Raw genomic sequence first — 22,180 nt, 5'->3', positions numbered from 1 at the left:
GTGGAAGGAACATTGCAGATCATCCAGTTCCAATCTCCCTGCCATGCACAGGGACACTTTTCCCTACACCAGGTTGTGCAATGTCCCAGCCAACCATGAACACTTCCAGGGATGGGGCATCCACAGCTTCTCTGGGCAACCTGTGCCAGTGCCTCACCACTCTCCCAGTAAAGAACTTCTTCCTTACATCTAATCTAAACCTGCCCTCTTTCAATTTAAAAGATTCTTCCTTGTCCTAGCACTAACTGCTCTTGTCACAGCTTTTTGTAGCCCCTTTTAGGTGCTGTAAGGTCTCCCTGGATCCTTTTTCTGCTCCAGGGGGAACAGCCCCAGCTCTCCCAGCCTGTCCTCTCAAGAGAGCTGCTCCAGGCCTCTGAGCATCTCCATGGCCACATTCTGAACTTGCTCCAGCAGCTCCATGTCCGTCTTGTGCTGGGGCTCTCAGAGCTGGATGCAGCACTCTGGGGGGTTCTCACAATGATTTATGGCAGACCCTTTTCTGCCTTATTTCCTAGCAGTACTAACCCAAAGAATGCCGTGGTTTTTCCTGTTGAGTGCTCCCTCTGGTCTCTCTGGGGTATTTGAATATAATGTAGTGACAACTGTTTAAGACTTTCACAAATTTCAAAGTCTGTTCTGTTACTAGGGAAACAGTGAGACCTCTGTGGGGAAATATGGGAATGAGGCAAGAGGTTTATGAAGCAGCATTCAAAGAATGGGCTTAAAGAATAAAATAACCATGCCACTTGTCCTGTGCTGCGGTGTCTGTAGCAAAGCAATCAGCTATTCTGGGAACCACAGGGAAATTGAGTTAACATCCATTTTCACTTCAGTGCTGTGCTATCCTTCAGTGAGCACCTGCAAATGGAAAGCAGGTACCTAGCAAAAGTATGGTTCCCTTAAAGAGCTTAAACATTGTGCAATGTTTAAAAGTATCAGCGAACAACGTGATTCAGGGACACGAAAAAAATGAGATGGGAAATTCCTAGAATATAAGTAAAAACATGAAAACATTTATTTTGGGACAGCTTCCTAGTATTTGCAATGCCTCGTATGCGCTATTTTATAGGACTATTCTTTCCTTAGCAAAAACAACCAGTAATTTTTTTACAATAACAAGCATAACATGTTGTAAGTGGTGCTTATGCTCCCTGCTGAAGCCTCACTAATAAAATGAAAAGAAAAGCATTGGCTCAACATTCTGCTTTGCCATCCCAAATCCCAGTGTGATTAGGTATTTCTGGCTGTGAGTGGGTACAAACCAGTATTACTTTGCACTGTGATGGCCTTTTTGGTTTAATTGAGAATAACTTTCACTTCCATTCCCAGCAATAAAAGCCCAAGGGGAAAAGGTCGGAAGTAGGGAAGCACTGGGAGTCGAAGAGATGCGTGAGGAGCGACCAGCAGCGGGGGTAAGAGAGAGGAATCAGGGAGCGAGCCGGGAGCTGGCAGGAGAGGGCAGCAAGCAGAGCGTGTTTGCACAGAGCTGTCTCTGAGGAGAACTGATGCCTCTCCAAGTCAAGCTGAAAAGTTTACCAAGGAAAGGGACCGAAACAGAAAAGCACATGCAGAGGAAGCGCTTCCAAGGGAAGGTATTGAGAACAAAGTTGGGGATGGCTGCGGGCGGCAGGGTGGGGAGAGGAAGTGAATGGTCTCCTGGGGTGGGGAGGAGGAGCTGAGCAGCTGGAGAAGGAGCTGGAGAGCAGGGGTAGAGCCACTGCAGGCACAGCAGGTGGCTGTGAGACTGATGGGGGGCACAGAGAAGGTTTCCCACCCGAGCAGGGCAGGGACAGGCCAGGCAGGGGGCCTGCTGGTTTTTGGCTTCCTTTTTCTGTCTCTCTCGAGGTCGGGATTGAAGGCGCTTGAGACGATAGTTCGTGTTCAGACTCAGGTGTTTATTATTTCTTATCAGAGTTACAGTCTCACAGCAGTGAGTTCTGCAGTCTTTCATTAGCAAGGCACAAAATGGCTAACTATCTCTTGTTACAAGGTCTTTTAAGGCTAAACTATCCAATTAAGAAATGGCACCTAAATTATTTTCACTTGTAGCCCAATAACTAATCCCTCGAACTCCACGCTGTGAATTTTTCTGTCCAATTACAAAATACCAGCCAAAGAAGAAGGAATAAGAAGGTAAAGAAGAACAACCTGTCTCTGCCCTAAAACCTCCATCTTGCTTCATATTTATTACTATATTCTAAAACCCAAACCCTAAGTTTTCCACCCTGTGATATTACACATTTCTAACCAACTGCACACCTGTAATCCCAGTGCTATCAATCGATTTTGGAAGCTTGCTCGACAGCCTCAGGTCAAATGCAGTGCTCTCCTGGGAGTCAGAGCCTGTCTGTACAGAAAGTCTCAAATTCTCAGTATCCAGAACTCCAAGAGGGGCCCTGCTTTGATACAGTGCATCCTGCCACTGTGCACCAAGCAGAACTTGCAGGGCCTGGAGCATCCCTGTTTCATACCTGCACTCTCATGCCATGAAAATGACAAGGTCAATGCTGTAAGGAATGCAATGAAAATATCAAACAAAACCCAGCTGTGAAGAAGGGAGGATTTAAAGCAAGAATTTAGACATTAGCCTGGTGATATCCAGATGTGAGCTACCCACTGTAACCTTCTTGGACTGCCATCTGGGAAGGGACCATCATGTGTCATCTGCAGCATGGAGCAGATGTCACTGTCTAAATGGAAGTAATGACACCAGGATGTAGATGAGACTCTATCTGAAACGGAGGGAACCAACCACTGCCTGAACAGAAACAGGAAAAGGCTTTTTTAGCCCATGTAAATCCATTACTGAATATCTTTGATGCTAATTATGTGATTGTAATGTCAAAATGAGAGTGCAAAAAATCTGCTCTGGGTAGGTCTACTCAAAAGTGGAGCTGGGGGTGAAAAGAAAAAAAACAAAAATGGAAAGGTGTGTACAGTTGTGTATTAGGACAGCAGGAGCCCCTCCTTGTTTTCTCAGAAAAGGAAGCTCAGGAATATGACCTTTAGCAAATACTGGGGTCCTCATATAAATGCTTCGCACAGCCAGTGTGACAATGAAGGTTACTCTCCATACATCTGAGTTATTCTTTAGCAGAGTTAAATTGGTATTAATGAGGCAGTAAGAAGGACAGCCTGACTGCTTAGCTGTGCTTCAGCCTGTCTCTCAAAGTCACTTGCTGGGTGATTTTAGTGGTTGCTTGGTGCTGCAAATTCCACTGCTGCTGCAAAGGCCTGATGCAGTCACTCAGCTTTATTCCTCTTGAAATTACCAAATCCAAACTTAGGCAGAGCAAACTGGCCTTGGCCAAAACATGCTGCTCTGCTCTTATTTAACTTCACACTACAACTGCTGGACTTCTGCAATCATCTGCTCAGCAATGAACTTCCATCAGCCAATTCAAATAAGAAGAAATTATGTTTCTGGCATTTATTCTCCCATTGCACCCTGCCTCTGTATGGTTCTGCACCCCCTAGAAGCTAATCCCTCCCCACTGGAGCCAGGGAGCAAGGAGCAGATGTGTGGCAATTACAGACAGGTGAGGAAGGGGTGAGATTTCATCCACTGATCAAGAAGGGTAAAACCAGATGGCAAAGGCAAAGGACTTAAAGAGCCATGAAGGCAAAGACAATGAACAAAAGAGGAGGGAACTGGACTGTGGCTTTTCTTAGGATGCAGGTCAGGAGGCTGGGGTCTCACTGGGAAAAAATACACATCTGTACATCCTACCCAGGGCAAGAAAGCAGATAGCAAAGGAGGTGAGGGAACAGGGGCTGGGCACTGAGCCTGACATCAGCAGGAGTGTGACAAGAATAAGCACAGTGAAATGATCCCTCCCCACCCCAGGTGGCTGCTCTTTCCCTTTGAGGCTTTCTGTCCACATAAGGCATATGTATCAGGGTGAGTATTTAGGAGAGGAAAGGCTTGTTTCATCCTTAATTAGGTGTACTGATACTACACAAATCTTTGGGCTTATTGAGGAGCTGAGATATACAGTACTTTTCAGTATATTCAATCCATCAGACTGCCATTTTTATATAGCAGTTTGTACAGGTCAGAGCCCTTCATAAACCACCCAATGTCCTGAAAATTTGTCATTACATTGAATTAAGGGAGAGGTCTTTCTATAGCTCTGATAAAGTGGTTTAAATCAGGTAAAAGAAAAAGAGAGGCTCTTGAAGAAACAGGAGTCACACATGATAAATGAAAAAGGAAGAAATCACAAGTCCCAGTATTATCTGTCTCAGAACTCTGAGGGAAATGATGGAGCTTGTAACAAAATCATGCTGTTAATAAAATTGATTATGAGGCTGGAGTGCCATATATCTATGAGTCAACAGCTGAAAACAAAGGCAACACATTAGAGGATATCTTTAAAATGAAATTACACCTCTGCTCATGTCATGTTATCTCCATGAGGACTGCCTGGATTCTGCAACCAGTTCCTCCTAAGAATGATTGCCTTTACTTGGAAAGAAAAGGCAAGATGGTGCTTGTATAATATGCCCTGAGAAAGAATTGTGCAGCCCTGCAGCTGTGTGGCTGTGTTCCTCTCCAGCAGCAATGCTGGATTTAAACAGGAGAGGGCATTCATGACCAAGCATCTGAGTGTGCTGAGCGTTCTCTGTTTCTTAGAGGGAAGACATTTGAAAATGGTAACTTTTTTTTAAATGATTAATAAAGGCTTATCATCCAAAAATAAATCTTCTCTAGACATCATGTACCAAAAGGAGTATAAATAATTACAAATTAAAATCTGTCTAGTAAACGAATGTTTGAGGTGCCCTTAAGCAGCACTATTCCAAAGGCAGACAAAACCCCAGAAAAATCAGGAGGGTTTGAACAGCATGTTAATATTTTCTTTTCTAAAACTCTGGTGAGCCCTTAAAGAGACTACAATGGGGAGAGCTGGACTGGAAGCTGAACCAAGACTAATGAAACCCTGATGCTGTTCCTGGGTGCCATCTGTGAGCTTGGGCAAGATTTTTGGTGGGTCTGTGCCTCAGTTTCTTCTCTTAAAAGTGGGATTAAATGTTAAAAACTTCCATAAGCATGAAAATGACAAACACTGTTGGCAGGAAATGGATAGTAGGTTAAGCTCACCACATCAAAGCTAGCCAGTCAGTATGAGTAATGCTAGTCACAGATATTTTTATATTTTTCCCCTTGTTCAGAAATGACTGAATTTTTCTGTGCATATCAGGCTTTCTCATGGTGTTCAGCTGAGAGTGCTTGGATGAAAAGATACCTTCCCTAGGAATTTGTAAAAGAAATTATATAAGGTGTGTTGCTAGGCCACAGATGAAAACAGAAGTGTCTTGGTTAGCAGGAAGTGCCCTCTGCATCGTCCCTGTGCAGCTGGGAAAGCTGTATTCCTATTCCTACTTTATCCCCAGTGATAGCTGTGTACTATAAGTAGGTTTATCTGCTGTCCCAGCTTGAAGGGAGCTGACATGACCTAGTGACAGGCCCTTTGTTATTCACAATCCAGACGGTATCATTTAGAACAGATGGGGGATGCCCACAGTGCCTTGTGGGAATGCAAATACAGACACATGCTGTCCACCTCAAGTAAGGATAATCTGCTTTGGTCTGCAAATTTTCCTGTGGACATAGGCAAAGCCACCTGACCACCATCTGAGAGAGCTGAGCAGTCCTTTGGTACCAAACTCCCCAGCTCTCCTTCTTTTGGACGTTAGGTGTTTAAACTGCTCTGATTCTAAGGCACTGTGTAAACCCTGAGATAAACATAGGGGGGTAGAAAGCAGAGAGCTCATTTATGAATGCTCTCCCTGCACTTGCACCTTTCTGGAAGCCCTGGCACGGCGATGGCTCTGGGCCAGGTCTGGCTGCCTGATGAGGAGGTGGCAGCCAGCTGCAGGATCCCCATCTGCGACCTTCAGGGCCCAGCAAGAGCCTCAAGGCTGCAGCTCCTTCCTGCTATCTCTGCTAACATGACAGGAAAAAAGTCAGGAGAAGAATAAGGACACTTCTGGTATGCACTGGCCCAGGCAGTTTCAAATGAGCACTGTGCTTTAGGAAAAAATATGGTTTATTATTTAAGTTATTCTGTAAGCAAAGCAACATGGCTTGCCTTTTCCTCACAATGATGGAGGGCATACAGAACAGCTGAATATGCAACTGCTGTTTAATTCAAGACTTAAGCAGTGTCATTAAACATATTTTCTTGCAGAGAAAAATTACTTCAACAGCAAACTGCATTTGTCTCACTTGTGAAAACACAGCTTATTAAGGGTGTTGCTTCTTCTATTTTGTAGGTGTTAGTCTGGCTATTTAATTAAGGGTCTGACAGTATTTTCATTAAAATATTTTCATTTTTCAGGATGTGTAAGCCTTAAAAATTAAAGCTTAATGGGTGAGTCTCCTTTTCACAAGCCAAACAGCAGTGCAACGACATAGCTACCTAAAAAATGAAAAACAAAGGAAAATGAAACGAAAAATAGATTATATTTCTAGGTTCTCAGAAGCCTCAGGGCAACACCGACCAAAGGTGCATAAAGACCTAAGTATATATTCTCCTGCACATATGAGATTAATGAACATTTTTCCAGATTAGTAACTGCTAAATTAGTAGATCTCTGCATTAACATATGAACAGATTGCTGCAAATGTAAGCAATAATTGAGTAGTTGTACCAGATTGCTGCTGCTTAACTGCAACGCTTAGCTTCAGCTCTCCCCGTTTAGGAGGTAATCACGACTTCAGGGTTTATTAGAGCAAAAACGACACGCGTTTGCAGCCAGCTCTCCTAGGTGCATTCCCACCCCAGTGGGAATAATAAATCCTGTGCTCACAGGGTGATGCTCCAGGCTGTACCTTGGAGCCCAGACCGCACAGTGGCGGCTCGCCCTGAGCTTTAGGGTCTGGCTTTAACACGATGTGCCCCAGGGTGGCGGGGTTTGGGGTGTGCGGGACACAGGAGCCCTGAGGGCCGGCAGGGTTTGGGGTGTGCGGGACACAGGAGCCCTGAGGGCCGGCAGGGTTTGGGGTGTGCGGGGAACAGGAGCCCTGAGGCCAGCGGGGTTTGGGGTGTGTGGGGGGGACAGGAGAGCTGAGGGCCGGCGGGGTTTGGGGTGTGCGGGGAACAGGAGCCCTGAGGGCCGGCGGGGTTTGGGGTGTGCGGGACACAGGAGCCCTGAGGGCCGGCGGGGTTTGGGGTGTGCGGGACACAGGAGCCCTGAGGCCGGCGGGGTTTGGGGTGTGCGGGGAACAGGAGCCCTGAGGGCCGGCGGGGTTTGGGGTGTGCGGGACACAGGAGCCCTGAGGGCCGGCAGGGTTTGGGGTGTGCGGGACACAGGAGCCCTGAGGGCCGGCAGGGTTTGGGGTGTGTGCGGGGAACAGGAGCCCTGAGGCCGGCGGGGTTTGGGGTGTGTGCGGGGAACAGGAGCCCTGAGGGCCGGCAGGGTTTGGGGTGTGTGCGGGGAACAGGAGCCCTGAGGCCGGCGGGGTTTGGGGTGTGTGCGGGGAACAGGAGCCCTGAGGCCGGCGGGGTTTGGGGTGTGCGGGGAACAGGAGCCCTGAGGGCCGGCAGGGTTTGGGGTGTGCGGGACACAGGAGCCCTGAGGCCGGCGGGGTTTGGGGTGTGCGGGACACAGGAGCCCTGAGGGCCGGCGGGGTTTGGGGTGTGCGGGGAACAGGAGCCCTGAGGGCCGGCGGGGTTTGGGGTGTGTGGGGGGGACAGGAGCCCTGAGGCCGGCGGGGTTTGGGGTGTGTGCGGGGAACAGGAGCCCTGAGGGCCGGCAGGGTTTGGGGTGTGTGCGGGACACAGGAGCCCTGAGGGCCGGCAGGGTTTGGGGTGTGTGCGGGACACAGGAGCCCTGAGGGCCGGCAGGGTTTGGGGTGTGTGCGGGGAACAGGAGCCCTGAGGGCCGGCGGGGTTTGGGGTGTGCGGGGAACAGGAGCCCTGAGAGCCAGCGGGGCGGGGCCGGCCGCGTCCTCCTGGCAACGGCGCCTTAAAGGCGGGCGGGGACTGCGGCGGCGGCTGGTGCTGCCATGGCTCACGGTAGCCCCGTGGTGAGTGCCTAGGCTAGGCTCAGTTAGGCTAGGGTAGGCTCGGCTTAGTTAGGCTAGGCTAGGCTAGGCTAGGCTAGGCTAGGCTAGGCTAGGCTAGGCTAGGCTAGGCTAGGCTAGCTGGGTCTGGCCGCTCCTCCTTGCAGGACCCTGGGGATGAAGAAGTCGCCTCCCAGCCTGGCCAGGAGCAGCTGCCCGTTTGCTGGCGCGGGAAGCCCAAGGACGACGTCGAAAGCCTTTTTTTTTTTAAAAAAAAAACCAAAACCACAAACTTTTACACTTATCTTCTGTTGAAAATGTCCGTTTGTGGGCAAAAGCGTTGTGGCAAGGGTTGGCCCTGGGTAGCTGCGGGGTGGGAGGGACGCTGGGCAGGCCGGCGGTGCCAGGGAGGGCGGCGGAGGCCTTTGTGCCGTGACGGGGTCTGTCCGCTGCCGCCTCTCTCTTCCTGGCGCTCCCCCAGGGATGGGAACCCCTCGGGGAGGGAGCCTTGGCGGCTTTGCTGGAATGTTATCTGCATGAGCTCCTCCTGCCACCCCACTGCACACGAGTAAAACCGGAGTTGGACGGTTCCCACTCTGGATGGCCTGGTTCTGGCGAAGGAGTGTAAAGGAATATTAAGCTGGAGTACAATAGCGTCTGTGCTGTAACCGTTTTTCTCTAATCTGCAAGCATGTGGTGTTTGAATTTTTCAGTTGCTGTGTGCAGTTTTTATATAGCACAATAAATATTTGTACTCACTGTAGCTTGGCAATCCTGGGGAGAGGAATAGGCCCGTTGAAAGGTTTACATTTAGATTCTCTTCTGGATTAGCAGTGAAGGCAGAGCATTTGACATATGGGCTGATCAGCAGCTTTTAGTGTAGAGGTACAAGAGGTAATCTTTTTTCCCCTCTTCATCTTTTTAGTATCCTGAAAAAGTGCTGGGGAACTCTTTGGAGGTTGATAACCCCTGATAAGGAATTACACATGAGTATGTTATTAAAGTAGTTATTTTGGTTGCTTTTTTCCAGAAAGTGTAACATGTTAGTTCTTAATATCTTCTTTTCTTTGAAAAGAAATTGTTTGCCATCTGCACTTCAGAACAACTTTGGATAAGTAAAATATTAATTTGATATTTAAAAAAAAAAATACTAATCCAGAATCTTGTAAGATTTCCTAAAATACCTCAGCTTCATTTTTCACCTTGTGTAGGCTATTCTGGCTAATGAGAGTCAAGATTAATAAGCTTTAAATTGATAAAGGCTCGTTATCTTACATTTGCATTGGAGTGTAGAAATCTCGAAGCTCGTGTGTATCTGCTGTCCAGGAATGACTGGAGGATTGTGATTTAATCACTGACGTCATGGGCGGAAGAAGGAATAAAATGTTCTGTTGGACTCCTATTGTAATGTAAGATGAATGATCTGTATTGATAAAAGTATTGTTCAAATTTCCACAGTTAGGATACTATGCAGCATCAGACTGTTTCCACAAAGAAAACACCAAAAAAATCTCAATTGCTTTTTGTGGTTTCCTCACATTCTGCTTCTGATGGAATTGGCAGGGTCCATTTTTAATAGCTTGTATTATTGGTTGACCCTTAGATTAGGAGCAATGATTCCAGTATGACACAATGGGGTTAGACAGGCATGTTTGAAAATACAGCACAGCAATGGTTTTTGAATGTTTCTAGGATTTTTTTAAGCATTTACAAAATTATTGGTAGCCTAAGCAATAATTTGAGGCTCAAATCCAGTACTTTATTTAGAGTGTTAGATTTAAAAGAATGAGTGGACTTGCAGACCTTTGCATTTGTCATTCAGTTTATGAAACTGATCTGTTCACGCTGTTCAGTTTGTAACAGCAGTTTATGAGGTGAGATTAGACTTTGTGCTATCTTTTCAAATGACTCAATGCTCATCTTAAGTTGAAAATATTTATTTTTTCCTAATGCAGCCTGAGCTATACAAGTCCATCATTGAAGATGTGATTGAAGGTGTGCGGGAGCTCTTTGCAGAGGAGGGTGTAGAGGAGCAGGTTCTGAAAGACTTGAAGCAGGTTTGTTGGGTCCCCTTGCATTAATAGCAGTTGTGTTTGTGTTTTTCTTTTGAGATGATGGACCTGTCCATTTCTTTGCCCTCCAAAACATGCAAACTTTGCCCTGGCTTAAGAGTTAAAAGTGTCCTGCAAGTGGTGTGGGGGGCTGCTGGGAGTTGAAATTGGTTAGTTTTTGCTGCCCTATTTGTTAGATACAATCAGTCAATTTACTCTTGGAAAAGCTGGGAATACCTGATTATCTTTTTTGATGCAGTTTGTTTTTAAAGCTGATGCTTGTTGACCTTAATAATCTTACTGCAGCTTTGGGAAACGAAGGTGACACAGTCTAGAGCAACAGAAGGCTTCTTCAAACACAGCCACTGTTCTCCACGGTTCAGTCTGCAGCTGCCACACAGCTCTCACAGCCTTTTGCAGACTTCAGCAGGTCAGATGTTGTTGGACACAGTACATGCAATTTAAGAATATCTCATTGATTTAGGATATTTTTGGAAGACTTGAAATACCCTTGGTTTGTGTATATATCTTATGCATATATCTAGCTTGATGTGAACAGTAATTATTTGAAAGCAGAACTTGACCAGTAAATGATGAATTAAACTTTAATAAATGAATAGGATTCTCTCTACATGCTGTTCATCAGCTGCTCATTTCCAGTGGCAAAACACGCAGAGAGTTTTAGCCTCCTTGTCTGCAGTCCTCCAAGTCTGAAGGGCTTGTAGCACTTCAGTTGCAAATTTACCTGCAGGGTTAAGCTCCTGCTTCCCCTGTTAATGTGTGTCCTGATGTGCAGAGTTTTTATGGCTCGTTTGTGCCATGCAGTTCTGCTGTCAGGTTGGGGCTTAATCTCCTTCTCAATTTGTTGAAATGTAATCCCTTGCTCAAACAGAAGAGAGGAAGGCTTTTTAGTTTATCTTTCAGTTAGTTTTTCTAAAAGCAGCATTCCTGTTGCAGAGGAGTACTTGACTTTCACACAGTCTCTGACATCAGGACCTATTCTTCTTAATAGAGTCCAGCTGACCACTGTGGTATTGTTGTGGTAGAGTGTAGTACTCAGCTGAGACTTATCCCAAAGTGAGAGGCTGTTAGGACCTTTGCCCATGAAGGACAAACCCCATATGAGATGATTTAATGAAAATCCGTGTTGTAGTGTATTTCAAGCTTGGGCAGGCATTCTTTATCAGTGGGGTTCTTCACTTTTTTTTCCTTTTTTTTTTTTCCTTCCTTTCTTGTGTTTGTTTGGTTGTTTTTCTTTACAGTCTTCCTAGTTGAATGCACCATTTTTGGAGGCAGGTGTTTTATTAGTTCCATGTGACTAAAGGGAATATACTTTTGTGTTTGCAGGCTATTGGAGATTTTATATTTAATGAGCCTTTCCTTCTTACTCTTAAGTTTTTAAAGGGCAATAATATGGCTAAGCAGTGTGAGTAAATCTATTTATTTCTAAAAAGGGGATTTGAATTGCCCATGGCTAGAGATTTTCAAATTAGTTAAGGCCACCTAAATTGCTTGCTTCTAAAAGCCCAGGAGAGTTTTCCCTTTGCCCTTTTTTCTCCCATGGAATTCAGTATTGGGTGCTGTTGAAAATCTTATCCTACTCTTCCTACTTTTAGCATCATTGGTTTTGCTCTGCTGTGAAAAAACTACTAGCATGTTTTCCTCAAGTTGACAAGGCAATACTTGTGCTCACTAATGAGGATGAACTGAAGTTAGATTGCTTTCGTTTCACCCATGTTTGCTGTAAATTATTGAATGATAACTGTATCCAAGAAATTAATGTTTTTTGTAAAGTGGCTTTTTTATTTTTTTACAGCTTCTTATGTCATCCAAGCTGGCAGAGGTTTTCAGCATTTCACAGCAGCAAAACTGGTATGTAGCTGTAGTGATGTTTTACTTCAGTTTTGATTATGTTGGACTCCTAACTTTTTAAAATTGTTTTCCAGTTATTAATAGGCTTCAGGAGGGAGAGTTGTAACACTGCTGCTTCTGTTGGAGCAGTGAAAAAAGAAGGGCTGTACCAACTGGTTCTGCAAGAAGTGAAGCCAGAAATGTTGGAAAGATACAGCTGCCTGTATTTAGCCCATAGGACGAAAGTGTAGTGGAAATGGCACAGCTACATATACTTCTAAAAGAAAAAAATTTATTACTGGTTGTTAAAATAGTGCATGGCTGGGAAATACTACCACTAGGGAAGCTGGGAGCAGCATTATCTGTGAGGTGTAGAAATCATCCAGAAGGAAAATGAGTGTTTTTATAGTTGACAAGTTTGGAACTCTGGGCATAGTGAAATTTCTTTGGGGAGCAGCCACTGATTGCCAGAGCTTGATGAACTTACTGAGTGCCTCCTGAGCCTCAAGCTAAGTAGCTTGTCAAGTTGAAATATAATATTGGGAAGATGTTTGTGCAATATGTGCGCTTCCTGATTGAAAAGTTGATTTCCTCAGAAGAGCTAGATTTAATGGGAGGTGTATATCCAACTCTTTGCTTCCCAGGAAGAAAAGAGACTATGAAGTGACTTCATAGGCCTAGGCAAGAAACCTGTGCTGTGTGGAGTAATGCATAAACTTAGGTAAAAGTGACTTTGAGTAGAAAAACGCCTTTCTGGATGGTGGGTACTTGCAGGGATTATGGAAAAAGTTGCCTTAACAAAAAGGGAGTGTGATAGCTGGAAAGCAGGAAACACCTGGGGCAAGCTGTTACTCTGTCAGTGCAGAATACTCTTCATCTGTCTAAATCTCAGAAGCTTGATGCAGCTTTCCAGTGAAGATGACCACAGAGGGGCCCTCACTCCTGTTTCCCATGGATACTCCAGGTGTGGCACTCCATGCCCTGTCCTGCCTAAGCCCAGCTCTTGTGTTGCAGGGGCCCCCACGAGTGGGTGTGACTCTTGCTCTCCCTTCGTGTGTTGCTTACCCTTTGCAGATGCCAGCTGGAGTGATGCTGCAGCCAGCACCAGGTAAGGGTAACAGGGGGATTAGTCAAACCTTGCAGTGCCCTGGGGATGTGGCAAGGCAGTCTGAGGGACAGTAGATGAAACAGATGAGAAGTGTAGGGTAGAGGCAGTTACCCTTCTCTTTGTACTTTGTTTTTGTAGTGGCTGTGTGGGGGAAGGAACTGCAATGATTAGTTGGTGTGTCAGTTTTACAGCTCTTAACAAGTGCTTTCCTTTGTTAGCCCAGACGAAGGTATCTCCCTCTCCCTGTCTCTCTGGGGCAATCTTCTGTGCTTTCAAAAAGCTAAAAGCACTGTGGTGCGTCAGAGACAAAATTGATTTCTTATTCAAATAAAAGCCGACTATCTGTTAACCTTTTTGATCCCATTCTTTTGGTGATAACACTGCCTGTACTGCTTGTACTGCTTTGGTGTGATCAGTGGAAGGCTTAGTTCAGTCATTGACTCTTCTCTCAAACAGCTGTTCTTTGATGAAAACTGACATCTCTAGTTATCTGTTTCAGGTATAATTCCTGTAGACTGGTACCAGTGACTCTGTCTGTGTGAGCATGTGTGTATGGGGAGAAGAAAAGTCAAATATGGAAGTTGGCTCTGGCATCTCAATTCTAACACTGATAGTAAAAACGTTAAACATTCAGTATTTGGACTGGTTTTCTTCAGAAAAAGATAGATAAATTAGGGGATGTTTGTTTTTTTTAAAACTAATTTTAGTTTTAGGTATTAGGTATTCTCTCTAAAAAACTTAAAGTTTTTTAGGCAGAGAAAATACCAAAATACACATTTTTTTGGTATTTTCTCTGCCTTTTTTAAAGGCATGAACTTGCCCTGTAGCTGTGGACTAGTTTACTGTTTCATTTTGTATTCCTTAGTTTCTGGAATGACATGGGAAAAGTCAAAACCCAGGGTATTTATTTATTTATTTAAAATCCAGTATGTAGTTAAATTATTGAACCTATTGTCACAGGGTACTGTGTAGGCCAGACCCAAAAAGAGGTGTTAAACATGATGGACTGGCTGGAAGCCACAATTCAGAAAGCTTCTGAATGCCTGATTTTCAAGGGCTGGAGTTGTGCTTGAGGAAAGTTTTGCTTTGCAAATGTCCTTTTTCTCATAGTGTGTCCTGGTGTTTGCTCTTGTTTTTAGTGGTGACAGGTCAGTGGCCTGGATGAGCCTGTAGTTTCACCTGCTGAAGCAGTTTTAAACTCTTCTCTCTGCAGGACAGCTTTACAAGGTGAATGTGCCTGTTGTGGTCACACAGGCCTCAGGAGATGGAAGCATTCTCCACTACCCTGTGCAGCAGATGTTTCATCCCCTTGGGCAAGCTTCAGTTCTGCAGGCCAGCCTTGCCAGTGTCACACAGCTGAATGCATCTGCTGCCCATGCAGCTGGTGAAACACTGCAGCCCCAGGAGGCTGCTCTCCAACAGGCTGTGCTGTTTAAACCGAGCTATGTGGAAAAACAGCACCTGGAGAACTCTGCTACCTTGGTCCAGCAGCCTTCTGTGAGTCTGCAGGAATATGAAATTAATGCAGTGTTGAATCAGTGCAGTGAATCCACAGAAAAATTCCAGCATGACAACCTTCACACAGCTGTGTTTACTCCAGAATGCTCTGAAGGACTTTTTATTGATGAATCCTTGGCAAGCAGCTCAAGCAATGTCCTGCTGGATGTGGAGGGGCAGCTGGACATGGAGCATCCGGAGCTGCTGCAGCAGCAGGTGTCTGATGATATCATTGACCTGATTATTGCAGGGGAAAGTTTGGATGAAAATGCATTTCTAAAGGATCAGGGCAGCATGGCTCCATCTGACAAGGTAAGGCCTTTTGTTTCTCAGCTAATGAAAATACATCTGTTGGAGGGGGTTGTTTGAACACATTTCTAAGTGACAACTAGCACCCCTAAATGAGAAGAACAAAAGTTATTTTGATTTTATGGTTCAATCTTAAGCTTGTTTAGAATAGCAGTAGCTGACTGCTTGTTTTTACATTAAGAATTTGTCAAAACTACTGTGATTGATGAGAATATCAATTAAAATACGGAAAAATGTAATGGATAGATAGAATGTATTAGACTTACTGATTACTTTTGGGGTTTTTTGTGACTAAGCAGACATGAAAGACTCCTTGAGAACTTCCATATCATTCTGGCATGATCTGCATATGGATACTGGTCAATTGTGGGCAAAGTGCTTTTGCAGGATCAGCTGGGATTAATTTTATCTTATAATGTGTGAAGAGTATTAAAGATGTATTGAGAATGCATTCAGGATGAAAAGTCAAATTTGATAAGTGAAAATCTCCTTGAAGAAAATATATTTCCTTGGGGAAAAAGTCCTGGATAAACTAGAACTCAGCTAGAGCTGTGTGGGAAACTTGAGTGATTTTAATTAACAAGCCTCTTTCCTGACCTCATCTAATTTTAGTGCCAGAAATGATTTGCAGATGTTTGAAGTTCAGGCTGGCTTGGTGACTTTGAGTTGTAGTGCTCATATGTGATTGAGACAAATTTATTAAATGCAAATTTAATGCCAGCAATGCCAAATGTCTGTAAATAGAAAGTGTAATGTTGCTCGTCTGAACTCTGATGGCAGCATGATGAAGGCTGTCTGTAGTGAGAATGGGAGGTCAAAACAAAGTGTTCCTTTCCTGAACTAGGGAGTGTATGTGGATGGGAATTAAGTGCTACAATAAAGATTTAATGAGAAACTGAAGATGGCTGAAACCTTAAAGCCCTTTTATGCTCCTGTGAATGCTCTGTTTAGGAATTTTGTCACTTTTATGAACAGCAACTTGAGTTACTGAAATATTTACTGTCTCTACCAGCTTTTTATATCTTATTTAAACAAAGCATTTTGAATGAGTTGAGGGAGAGGGATCAGGTCCTCTTGACTTTTATTTCAAAAATGAAAAATTCTATTTTGGGGGTGGAGGAGTAGCTTCCTTTTTTGCTTTTATGGGAGGATTGTTTTTTGCAATAGAAATTCTAAGTGTCCACTTGATTGCCTTTGTTTTAGAGTTGTTTGAGTACAAAGGTGTTTAGAGAAAAGGGTAAGAAATTTTTTTTCTGTATTGCTGAGGAATATTTGACCTGGGTTCCGTTTAAGTTAGATGCAACGCCATGTTTACAAATGTACTCAGGCTTGACAAGCAGTAGGACCTGAAACTCCCATATTAGCGCCCCTCGCTTGTTGATACATTAAACACAAGCCTCAGGCTGTGTGCTGAGCACGGGGGTGTTGACTCACGAGCTGTCCCTGGTCTCTTTCACTGCTGTCCCACGGAACCCGTGGAGCAGGCGGAATCCGATTCCCCGCTGGAGAAAGATCGCTGCAGTGACATTGAAGGCATAAGTCAGCTCGATGGCACCGGGGATGTTTCTTCTAAGGAACAAATACCACATACCAAAGATAAAGAAGAGAATGAATTCATTGGCTTTATTGATTCAGAGGATCTAAGAGTTCTGGATGATGAGGAAGACTATGATGAAGAATGTGACAGTTCTTCAAACATAGAGTCCAGCGGCAGTGATGGGGACAATGAAGACCTCCAGATAGACATAGTTGAGGAGGTAATTTACTTTTAAGCCTTTAGAAGCACATAACAATATTAGATCTCTCAACTGTTGAATTGTTGGACCTAGAACAGTTCCTGGTTAGTTTAGTGCAGGGCATGCACAGTGAAGTTACAAACCTCTGGAGATAGGAGGTACTGCAGAGAAATTACTTGAAAGCTCATTATGAAGAGTATGGACAAATGAAAGAGCTGTTGGAAAGTCATTTGCTTATTGGATGAATTAAAATACTTAGCTATCAGAATTAAAGTTTGCTTGTAAAACCCTGTGGAATGGAATGGAGCTTCTGACTTAAGTAAGATATTATTTAAAGAATTAGATTTAAATAAGATCAGGATATAAATCTAGGTTTCCTTTCCTTCTGAAGGACCACAGGGGATTAGAGAAAAATGTGATACAAGAACTTTGTTCTCTGTTTAATGCCCTGTGTTTCTTTTAATGCCATGTTAATGCCCTAAGTTTTCCTTTTTCTTAAAGATACGCAATTTTGTATCCTATGGGTTTGTTCACAAGAGCTTCAACTTGTAGCATTTGGACTTCACATAAATACAACTTGATCAGTATTTCAGTCACTGCTTTATCACTTAGCAGTTTTGCTTTTTTGACCTGTGTTTTTGTTCAGGGTGTTTTACGCAAAAATGTAAAAGGTACTTGTAAATGAGGTTGGTGCAATGTGGACTTCACAGGTCTTCATTTTTGCAATGGTAACTTTATTGTTCTGGGAATGTTTAATTCCAAGTATATTCAATGCTATTCTGAAAGAGTGTATAAAACAGAATTTTAATCTCTAGGACCCCTTAAACTCTGGTGATGATGTCAGTGAGCAGGACATTGCAGACTTGTTTGACACCGACAATGTGATCGTTTGTCAGTATGAAAAGGTACAGTAATACACTTTTATCTTTGTTCTTTAAATCCTAAATAATACCTGCAGCAAATCCATCTCTGCTCTCCTGTCAGTGCCTTTTGAAGAAACTCTAATGCTATAATGGAGTGTTTAAATGATGTGTTTAGCTGACAATAGTCTGAAGACTTTCCTACTGTTTTCTGAAAAGAGGATAATCGTAATGGGCTATTAAAGGAAAAGGGAACAAGAAGTCTGGCAAAATTATGATTTGTAAAGATGCAAAAGCTTGTTTATTTCCTTAACTTTCAAGTAAGATCAACATCTCTGTTGATCATACATCTCTGTGGATGTATGTAGGCATATTCAGCTGTGAATTAAGGCTTTTATAAAGGATAACAGGAAGAGAGGTGTATGTATGTTCTTTTCCTTTTTTTTTGTCTTTATAGTGCTTACTGAGAGATTTTCCTAACAGAATTTTGTTGTGTCTGAGAAACAAAGTAGCTGTTAAGTGCCTTATTGTCCACCTTCATTTTAATGTTTAAAATTCAACTTTACTTTGAGCTCCTGAAGATCACATTAAATCCTTTTAGCTATTGTATGGATTTGGATGCTTACATGTCAGTCATTTAAAAGAGGAAAAAAGGGCATATTTTAAAGGAAATATGGAAAAATGTGTCTGTAGTTAGTTTAAGAGCGTGCCTTGACTTTTTTTTTAATATTCTTTCAAAAGTGCCTAGAGACAACTTTTTGTGTGTCTAACTATGCCTGTCTTAATGGTTGTCTGTGGTTTAGGAAATGGAGAGGTGGTAAGAAAATTGTCTTCATAAAACTGTGACAGATTGACCTTTCTTGAGACCAGTTATTTTGGGAAGTTACAGGGATATGTGTAGAAAATGCCTCTGAAATGAAGCTATTGGTGTCTGTATTGTAGTGAAAGGTACACCAAGTGTTGCAGCCTCAGAACTCAGACATTACAGTTGCCATAGGTAGTGCATACTGTTATCTAGAGCAAGTTTTGTCTGAAATAAGCTGAAAAATTGCCTAAAAATCTAACAGAAACTATTAGGAAGGTCAGCACTGGGCATGCCTTACAGGAAATTTAATATCAGATGTTATTAGAAATTGAGAGTTACAGAAACTGGGGGAAGATGTTGGTAACTTTCCCCTTTGCAATACAGATGTAATGAAACATGTAGGCCCAGTAGAAAGTAGATAAAACCAGTTATGTCCTAAGTTTCCTTGTTACCTTTAAAACAATATTGTTGATAAATTGATATTGAAATTGTTGCTGTCCTGTTTCTTTTCTTTCTGCAATTGGAAACTGATACTGAGAATTCAAGGAATTTTCTAGGGATATTTAAAATTCCTTCTTTTAGTATTAAACAAACCTTTCTGGAGTATGGATCTCTTTGCAGGCATTTTAAAAGAAACAGAATATGCAAATTCTTTCTTACTTAAAAAAAAAAAAGCAATATTTGCTTTTAAGTCAAGTTTTGATGTTTTTAGCCTGTTCCTAACACCTCTGTGCCAGCAACATTGCATTGCCATGTGGAAAGGAAAACAGTGCATTTTAGTTAAGCTACACTGGTTTGCAAGGTGTGCTGTGTTTTGGGACTGCCCTGTTGCTGTTCTCTTGTCCTGCTGGAGTTGAGCTGTCATGGGTAACACTTTTTAGGGGGAAGTGGGATAGGAGAGTGGGACAGGATGGGATAAGATTCAGGAGGTTTCTCTCTTGGGGGGGCAGGGAGTTCTTTATAAACAATTGAAGTATAATGCTTCCATTGAGTATTCCATTGAATATTTTGGGTCATAACTATTTTAAAATAAAAACCAAGTGTGTAAACTGGTTGTGCTTAAATCTTGGTTTTTTTTAATGACTGGTCTAATTTATATTTGTGATTTCATTAATTTGATTATTATTTTTCATCAGATACATCGAACTAAGAACAAATGGAAGTTCTACTTAAAAGATGGAGTGATGTCCATTGAGGGTAAAGACCATGTTTTTGCAAAAGCTACTGGAGATGCAGAGTGGTGAGGCTTCACTCCAGTAAGTCCTTGAAGGCTGTGGCATTATTTCCTTATAAGCCTTCTGTGAAACAGCTGGACTTTCTACTGTTGTGCCATTACAAAAAAAAACCAACAAAAAACTGAAAAAAAACAAACCCCAAACCAACAAATCTGTGATGAAAAAATATGCAAAATCTGTGTTATTAATTTGTGGTGTTAATCTGTTTAATTTGTAAACTAAACCACTGTACTGTTAGCTACTCAGCTGTCTTTGCTGTTTTTTCGTATTATTTCATTTTTTCCAATGAAGAAGCATCATTGGAATGAGTAGCTTTAAAGTTTGAAGTGTTACATCTTTTTGTAATTCAAGAAGGTAAAGAAATACTTAGTAATTAGTAAAGAACTACTTATTGATTATAATCAAATAAGTTTTAGTTCTGTTATTTTTTCGCCAGTTCTTAAAAGCTGAGGTATGAAATATAAATTGACATATAAAATCACACTGTTGTGTTACTCTTTTCAAAGACACTTGAGTTTAAAAAAAAGGCAATATCTATGCAAGTCTGTAACCTGTGGCTGTTTCAGCTGCACATTTCTCTTGATTTTTTTTTTTTTAGTTGCTTTGTGTTTTTTGGACTTAGTTTAAAGACATGCACTCTAGATGCAATAAGGGAAAGATCCTGGAGCTCTGACTATATAAGAATTATTATTGTTTATTCTATACTAGCTATGTCTACTGAGATGCAATGAGGAGTGTGATGCAACGTTAAAATGTGATTTATTTTCACTGTCAATGCAAAGTCATTTAAGTTTGCTACTGTACATCTCCACTTTGTTCTAGGACTACAGACCAGTAAGCTGTGAATGATACAATTTGTGCATAATAATAAAAGTGTCATCTCATATGCATTTCTAGCACAGAGTTGTTTTTGTGTTCCCTCAGTTTAAACTCTGCTTAGAGAAGTGGGTACAAGCCATGCATGTGGCAGTAGTTCACCCTACTGTGAGATCTGCATTCCTCCCAACATCAACTTATTGTTAATTCTTCTAGAAATAAAGGTCCAAAAGAAGCTTTGGGCCCTTGTCTTTCAGAGCTGCAGCTTTTCCCTGGCTGGCTCCTGTTCCTTGTAGGGCAAGATGGGCAATTCCATGGTAAAGCTTGCAGCCAGGCTGCTTCAGAACAGGATCATCCTGCTGGAAGGGCAGTGCTACACTAGGGCACACCTCCCCCCTGTCTGCTATTCCCATGTCTGCTGGAATGAGACATTTTGCTTATCTGTAATCCTTGAGAGGGTGCAGAGGCTGGGAGAAGGGAAGGAAAATTCTGAGGGTGGGAGAGAATGAATGTATGGAAGAAATTAAGGGAAAAACCGCAGCCCTTGTTGGTAATGGTGCAAACGCTTGTGCTAATGCCGTAAGGCAGGAAGTAGTTATTTTAAAACTGAGTCTGTTACATGCTTTTTTGGATGCCTGTGCTACTCTCCAGTGTCAAAGACAGGACACTGAACTAGAGTACTTGAACCAAGTGTGACATTCCTTTTGTCTTTTGTAGATGCTGCTGCTGGAATGTGAAGAACTGTGTGTCCAGGGGCAGTTAAAATATTGCAGTGTATGATTTCTTTTCCCCCATTCAGATGACTTGTAGCTGCACTGATGCTATGCTTCAGACCCATAAATGCACAAAAAATGCAGCTCTTACTGCATGATAGATGCTTTTAGGTTTCAGCACTCTCTCACAGGCTCTGAGGTGCTCATGCTCTGTAAATGTGCACATTATGAACTGTGGGGCCATTTCCAATGTCAGAAAAGACTGGGAGCAGAGTTAGTGTGGCACAGGAATCCATGGGACAGGACTGGATATGCACCATTCACTAAGCACCACAAAGGCTCTGAATGGTGCTTCTGAATTTGACCTGTTTTTCCTGGTCACTATAAAGGGACTAAAGAGCACTTAGTTTTTAGCTAGTTTTACAGATAACATTAGTAAAGAATTACAGCTTTGAACAAGACATTTACAACTAAATACACCTGAAGTCAGGAATTTTTATAGTGGAAAAAAAAGCTTCTTATTAAAATGTAAGCTCTAGCCTGTGACTTGAACAGTAATCTGTGCTTTTGATCTGAATAGTTTATGAATCAATGTTTTTGATTGCTGCTACTTACAGTTTAACAAACATATTGCTGCAGATGTGACAGGATGAGCTGTGTAATACCAGTTATGGCCTTCAAAGATACTTCAGTAAATGGCTGTCTAAAACTTTGCACAGAAAGAAGGTAAAGTAAAAATAATGAGATAGAATAAGAAGAGTAACTTGTATGCGAAGCTCTGTCATGAATCTAAATTTCTTATTAAAGTATTACTTATTTGCTTATTTTTGTGCATAGACAAATTTTAAGTATATAAATTACATTTGATGTTTTGTCAGTTTTTTTTTAACAGCAACTTTGTAAATGGTGGATCTCACTGCAATTGCAGCAGGTACAAAAAGAAAAATTCAGAGACTGCTGCTTATCTGTTACCTCTGCAGCTCTTATGTAGGGCAGGTGCTATCAGTTGTTAATTCTAACTCATCTCCCTTGCCTGTGGTTTCCTGACCGTGTTATGTGGTGGGGAGGGTGTGCTGGCAAGGTCTTGTCCTGTTGAAACATAATGCAAGTAAATCAGTTGTTGCCACTTAAGATATTGTGCTGTCATGTCCTAAATTGTGTACAGGACTTTTCCATGGGATGTCAGAA

The 22,180-nt window shown here is 42.6% G+C and overlaps 1 protein-coding gene across 1 annotated transcript; it reads left to right on the top strand.

Moving 5' to 3' along the window:
- Positions 1-8,014: 8,014 nt before the first annotated feature.
- Positions 8,015-19,472, top strand: GTF2A1L (general transcription factor IIA subunit 1 like). The gene is made up of 9 exons (XM_036380888.2): positions 8,015-8,035; positions 9,967-10,068; positions 10,369-10,492; positions 11,879-11,934; positions 12,928-13,021; positions 14,235-14,832; positions 16,296-16,584; positions 17,379-17,468; positions 19,365-19,472. The coding sequence occupies exons 1-9, from the start codon at positions 8,015-8,017 to the stop codon at positions 19,470-19,472; spliced, it is 1,482 nt and encodes a 493-aa protein (XP_036236781.1).
- The last annotated feature ends 2,708 nt before the right edge of the window (positions 19,473-22,180 follow it).

The sequence above is a fragment of the Molothrus ater genome, chromosome 3 (assembly GCF_012460135.2).
Source record: "Molothrus ater isolate BHLD 08-10-18 breed brown headed cowbird chromosome 3, BPBGC_Mater_1.1, whole genome shotgun sequence".
Classification (NCBI taxonomy): Eukaryota; Metazoa; Chordata; class Aves; order Passeriformes; family Icteridae; genus Molothrus; species Molothrus ater.
Note: the sequence above shows the minus strand (reverse complement) of the source record. Positions and strands in the feature narration are given on the sequence as shown.

What these genes read in the sequence shown, in the direction of transcription:
- GTF2A1L (XM_036380888.2), top strand. Translation starts at nt 8,015, where the DNA reads ATGGCTCACGGTAGCCCCGTG. An exon ending in TTCTGAAAGACTTGAAGCAG is followed by an intron (nt 10,069 to 10,368) that starts GTTTGTTGGGTC and finishes ATCTTACTGCAG; the next exon opens with CTTTGGGAAACGAAGGTGAC. An exon ending in TCGTTTGTCAGTATGAAAAG is followed by an intron (nt 17,469 to 19,364) that starts GTACAGTAATAC and finishes ATTTTTCATCAG; the next exon opens with ATACATCGAACTAAGAACAA.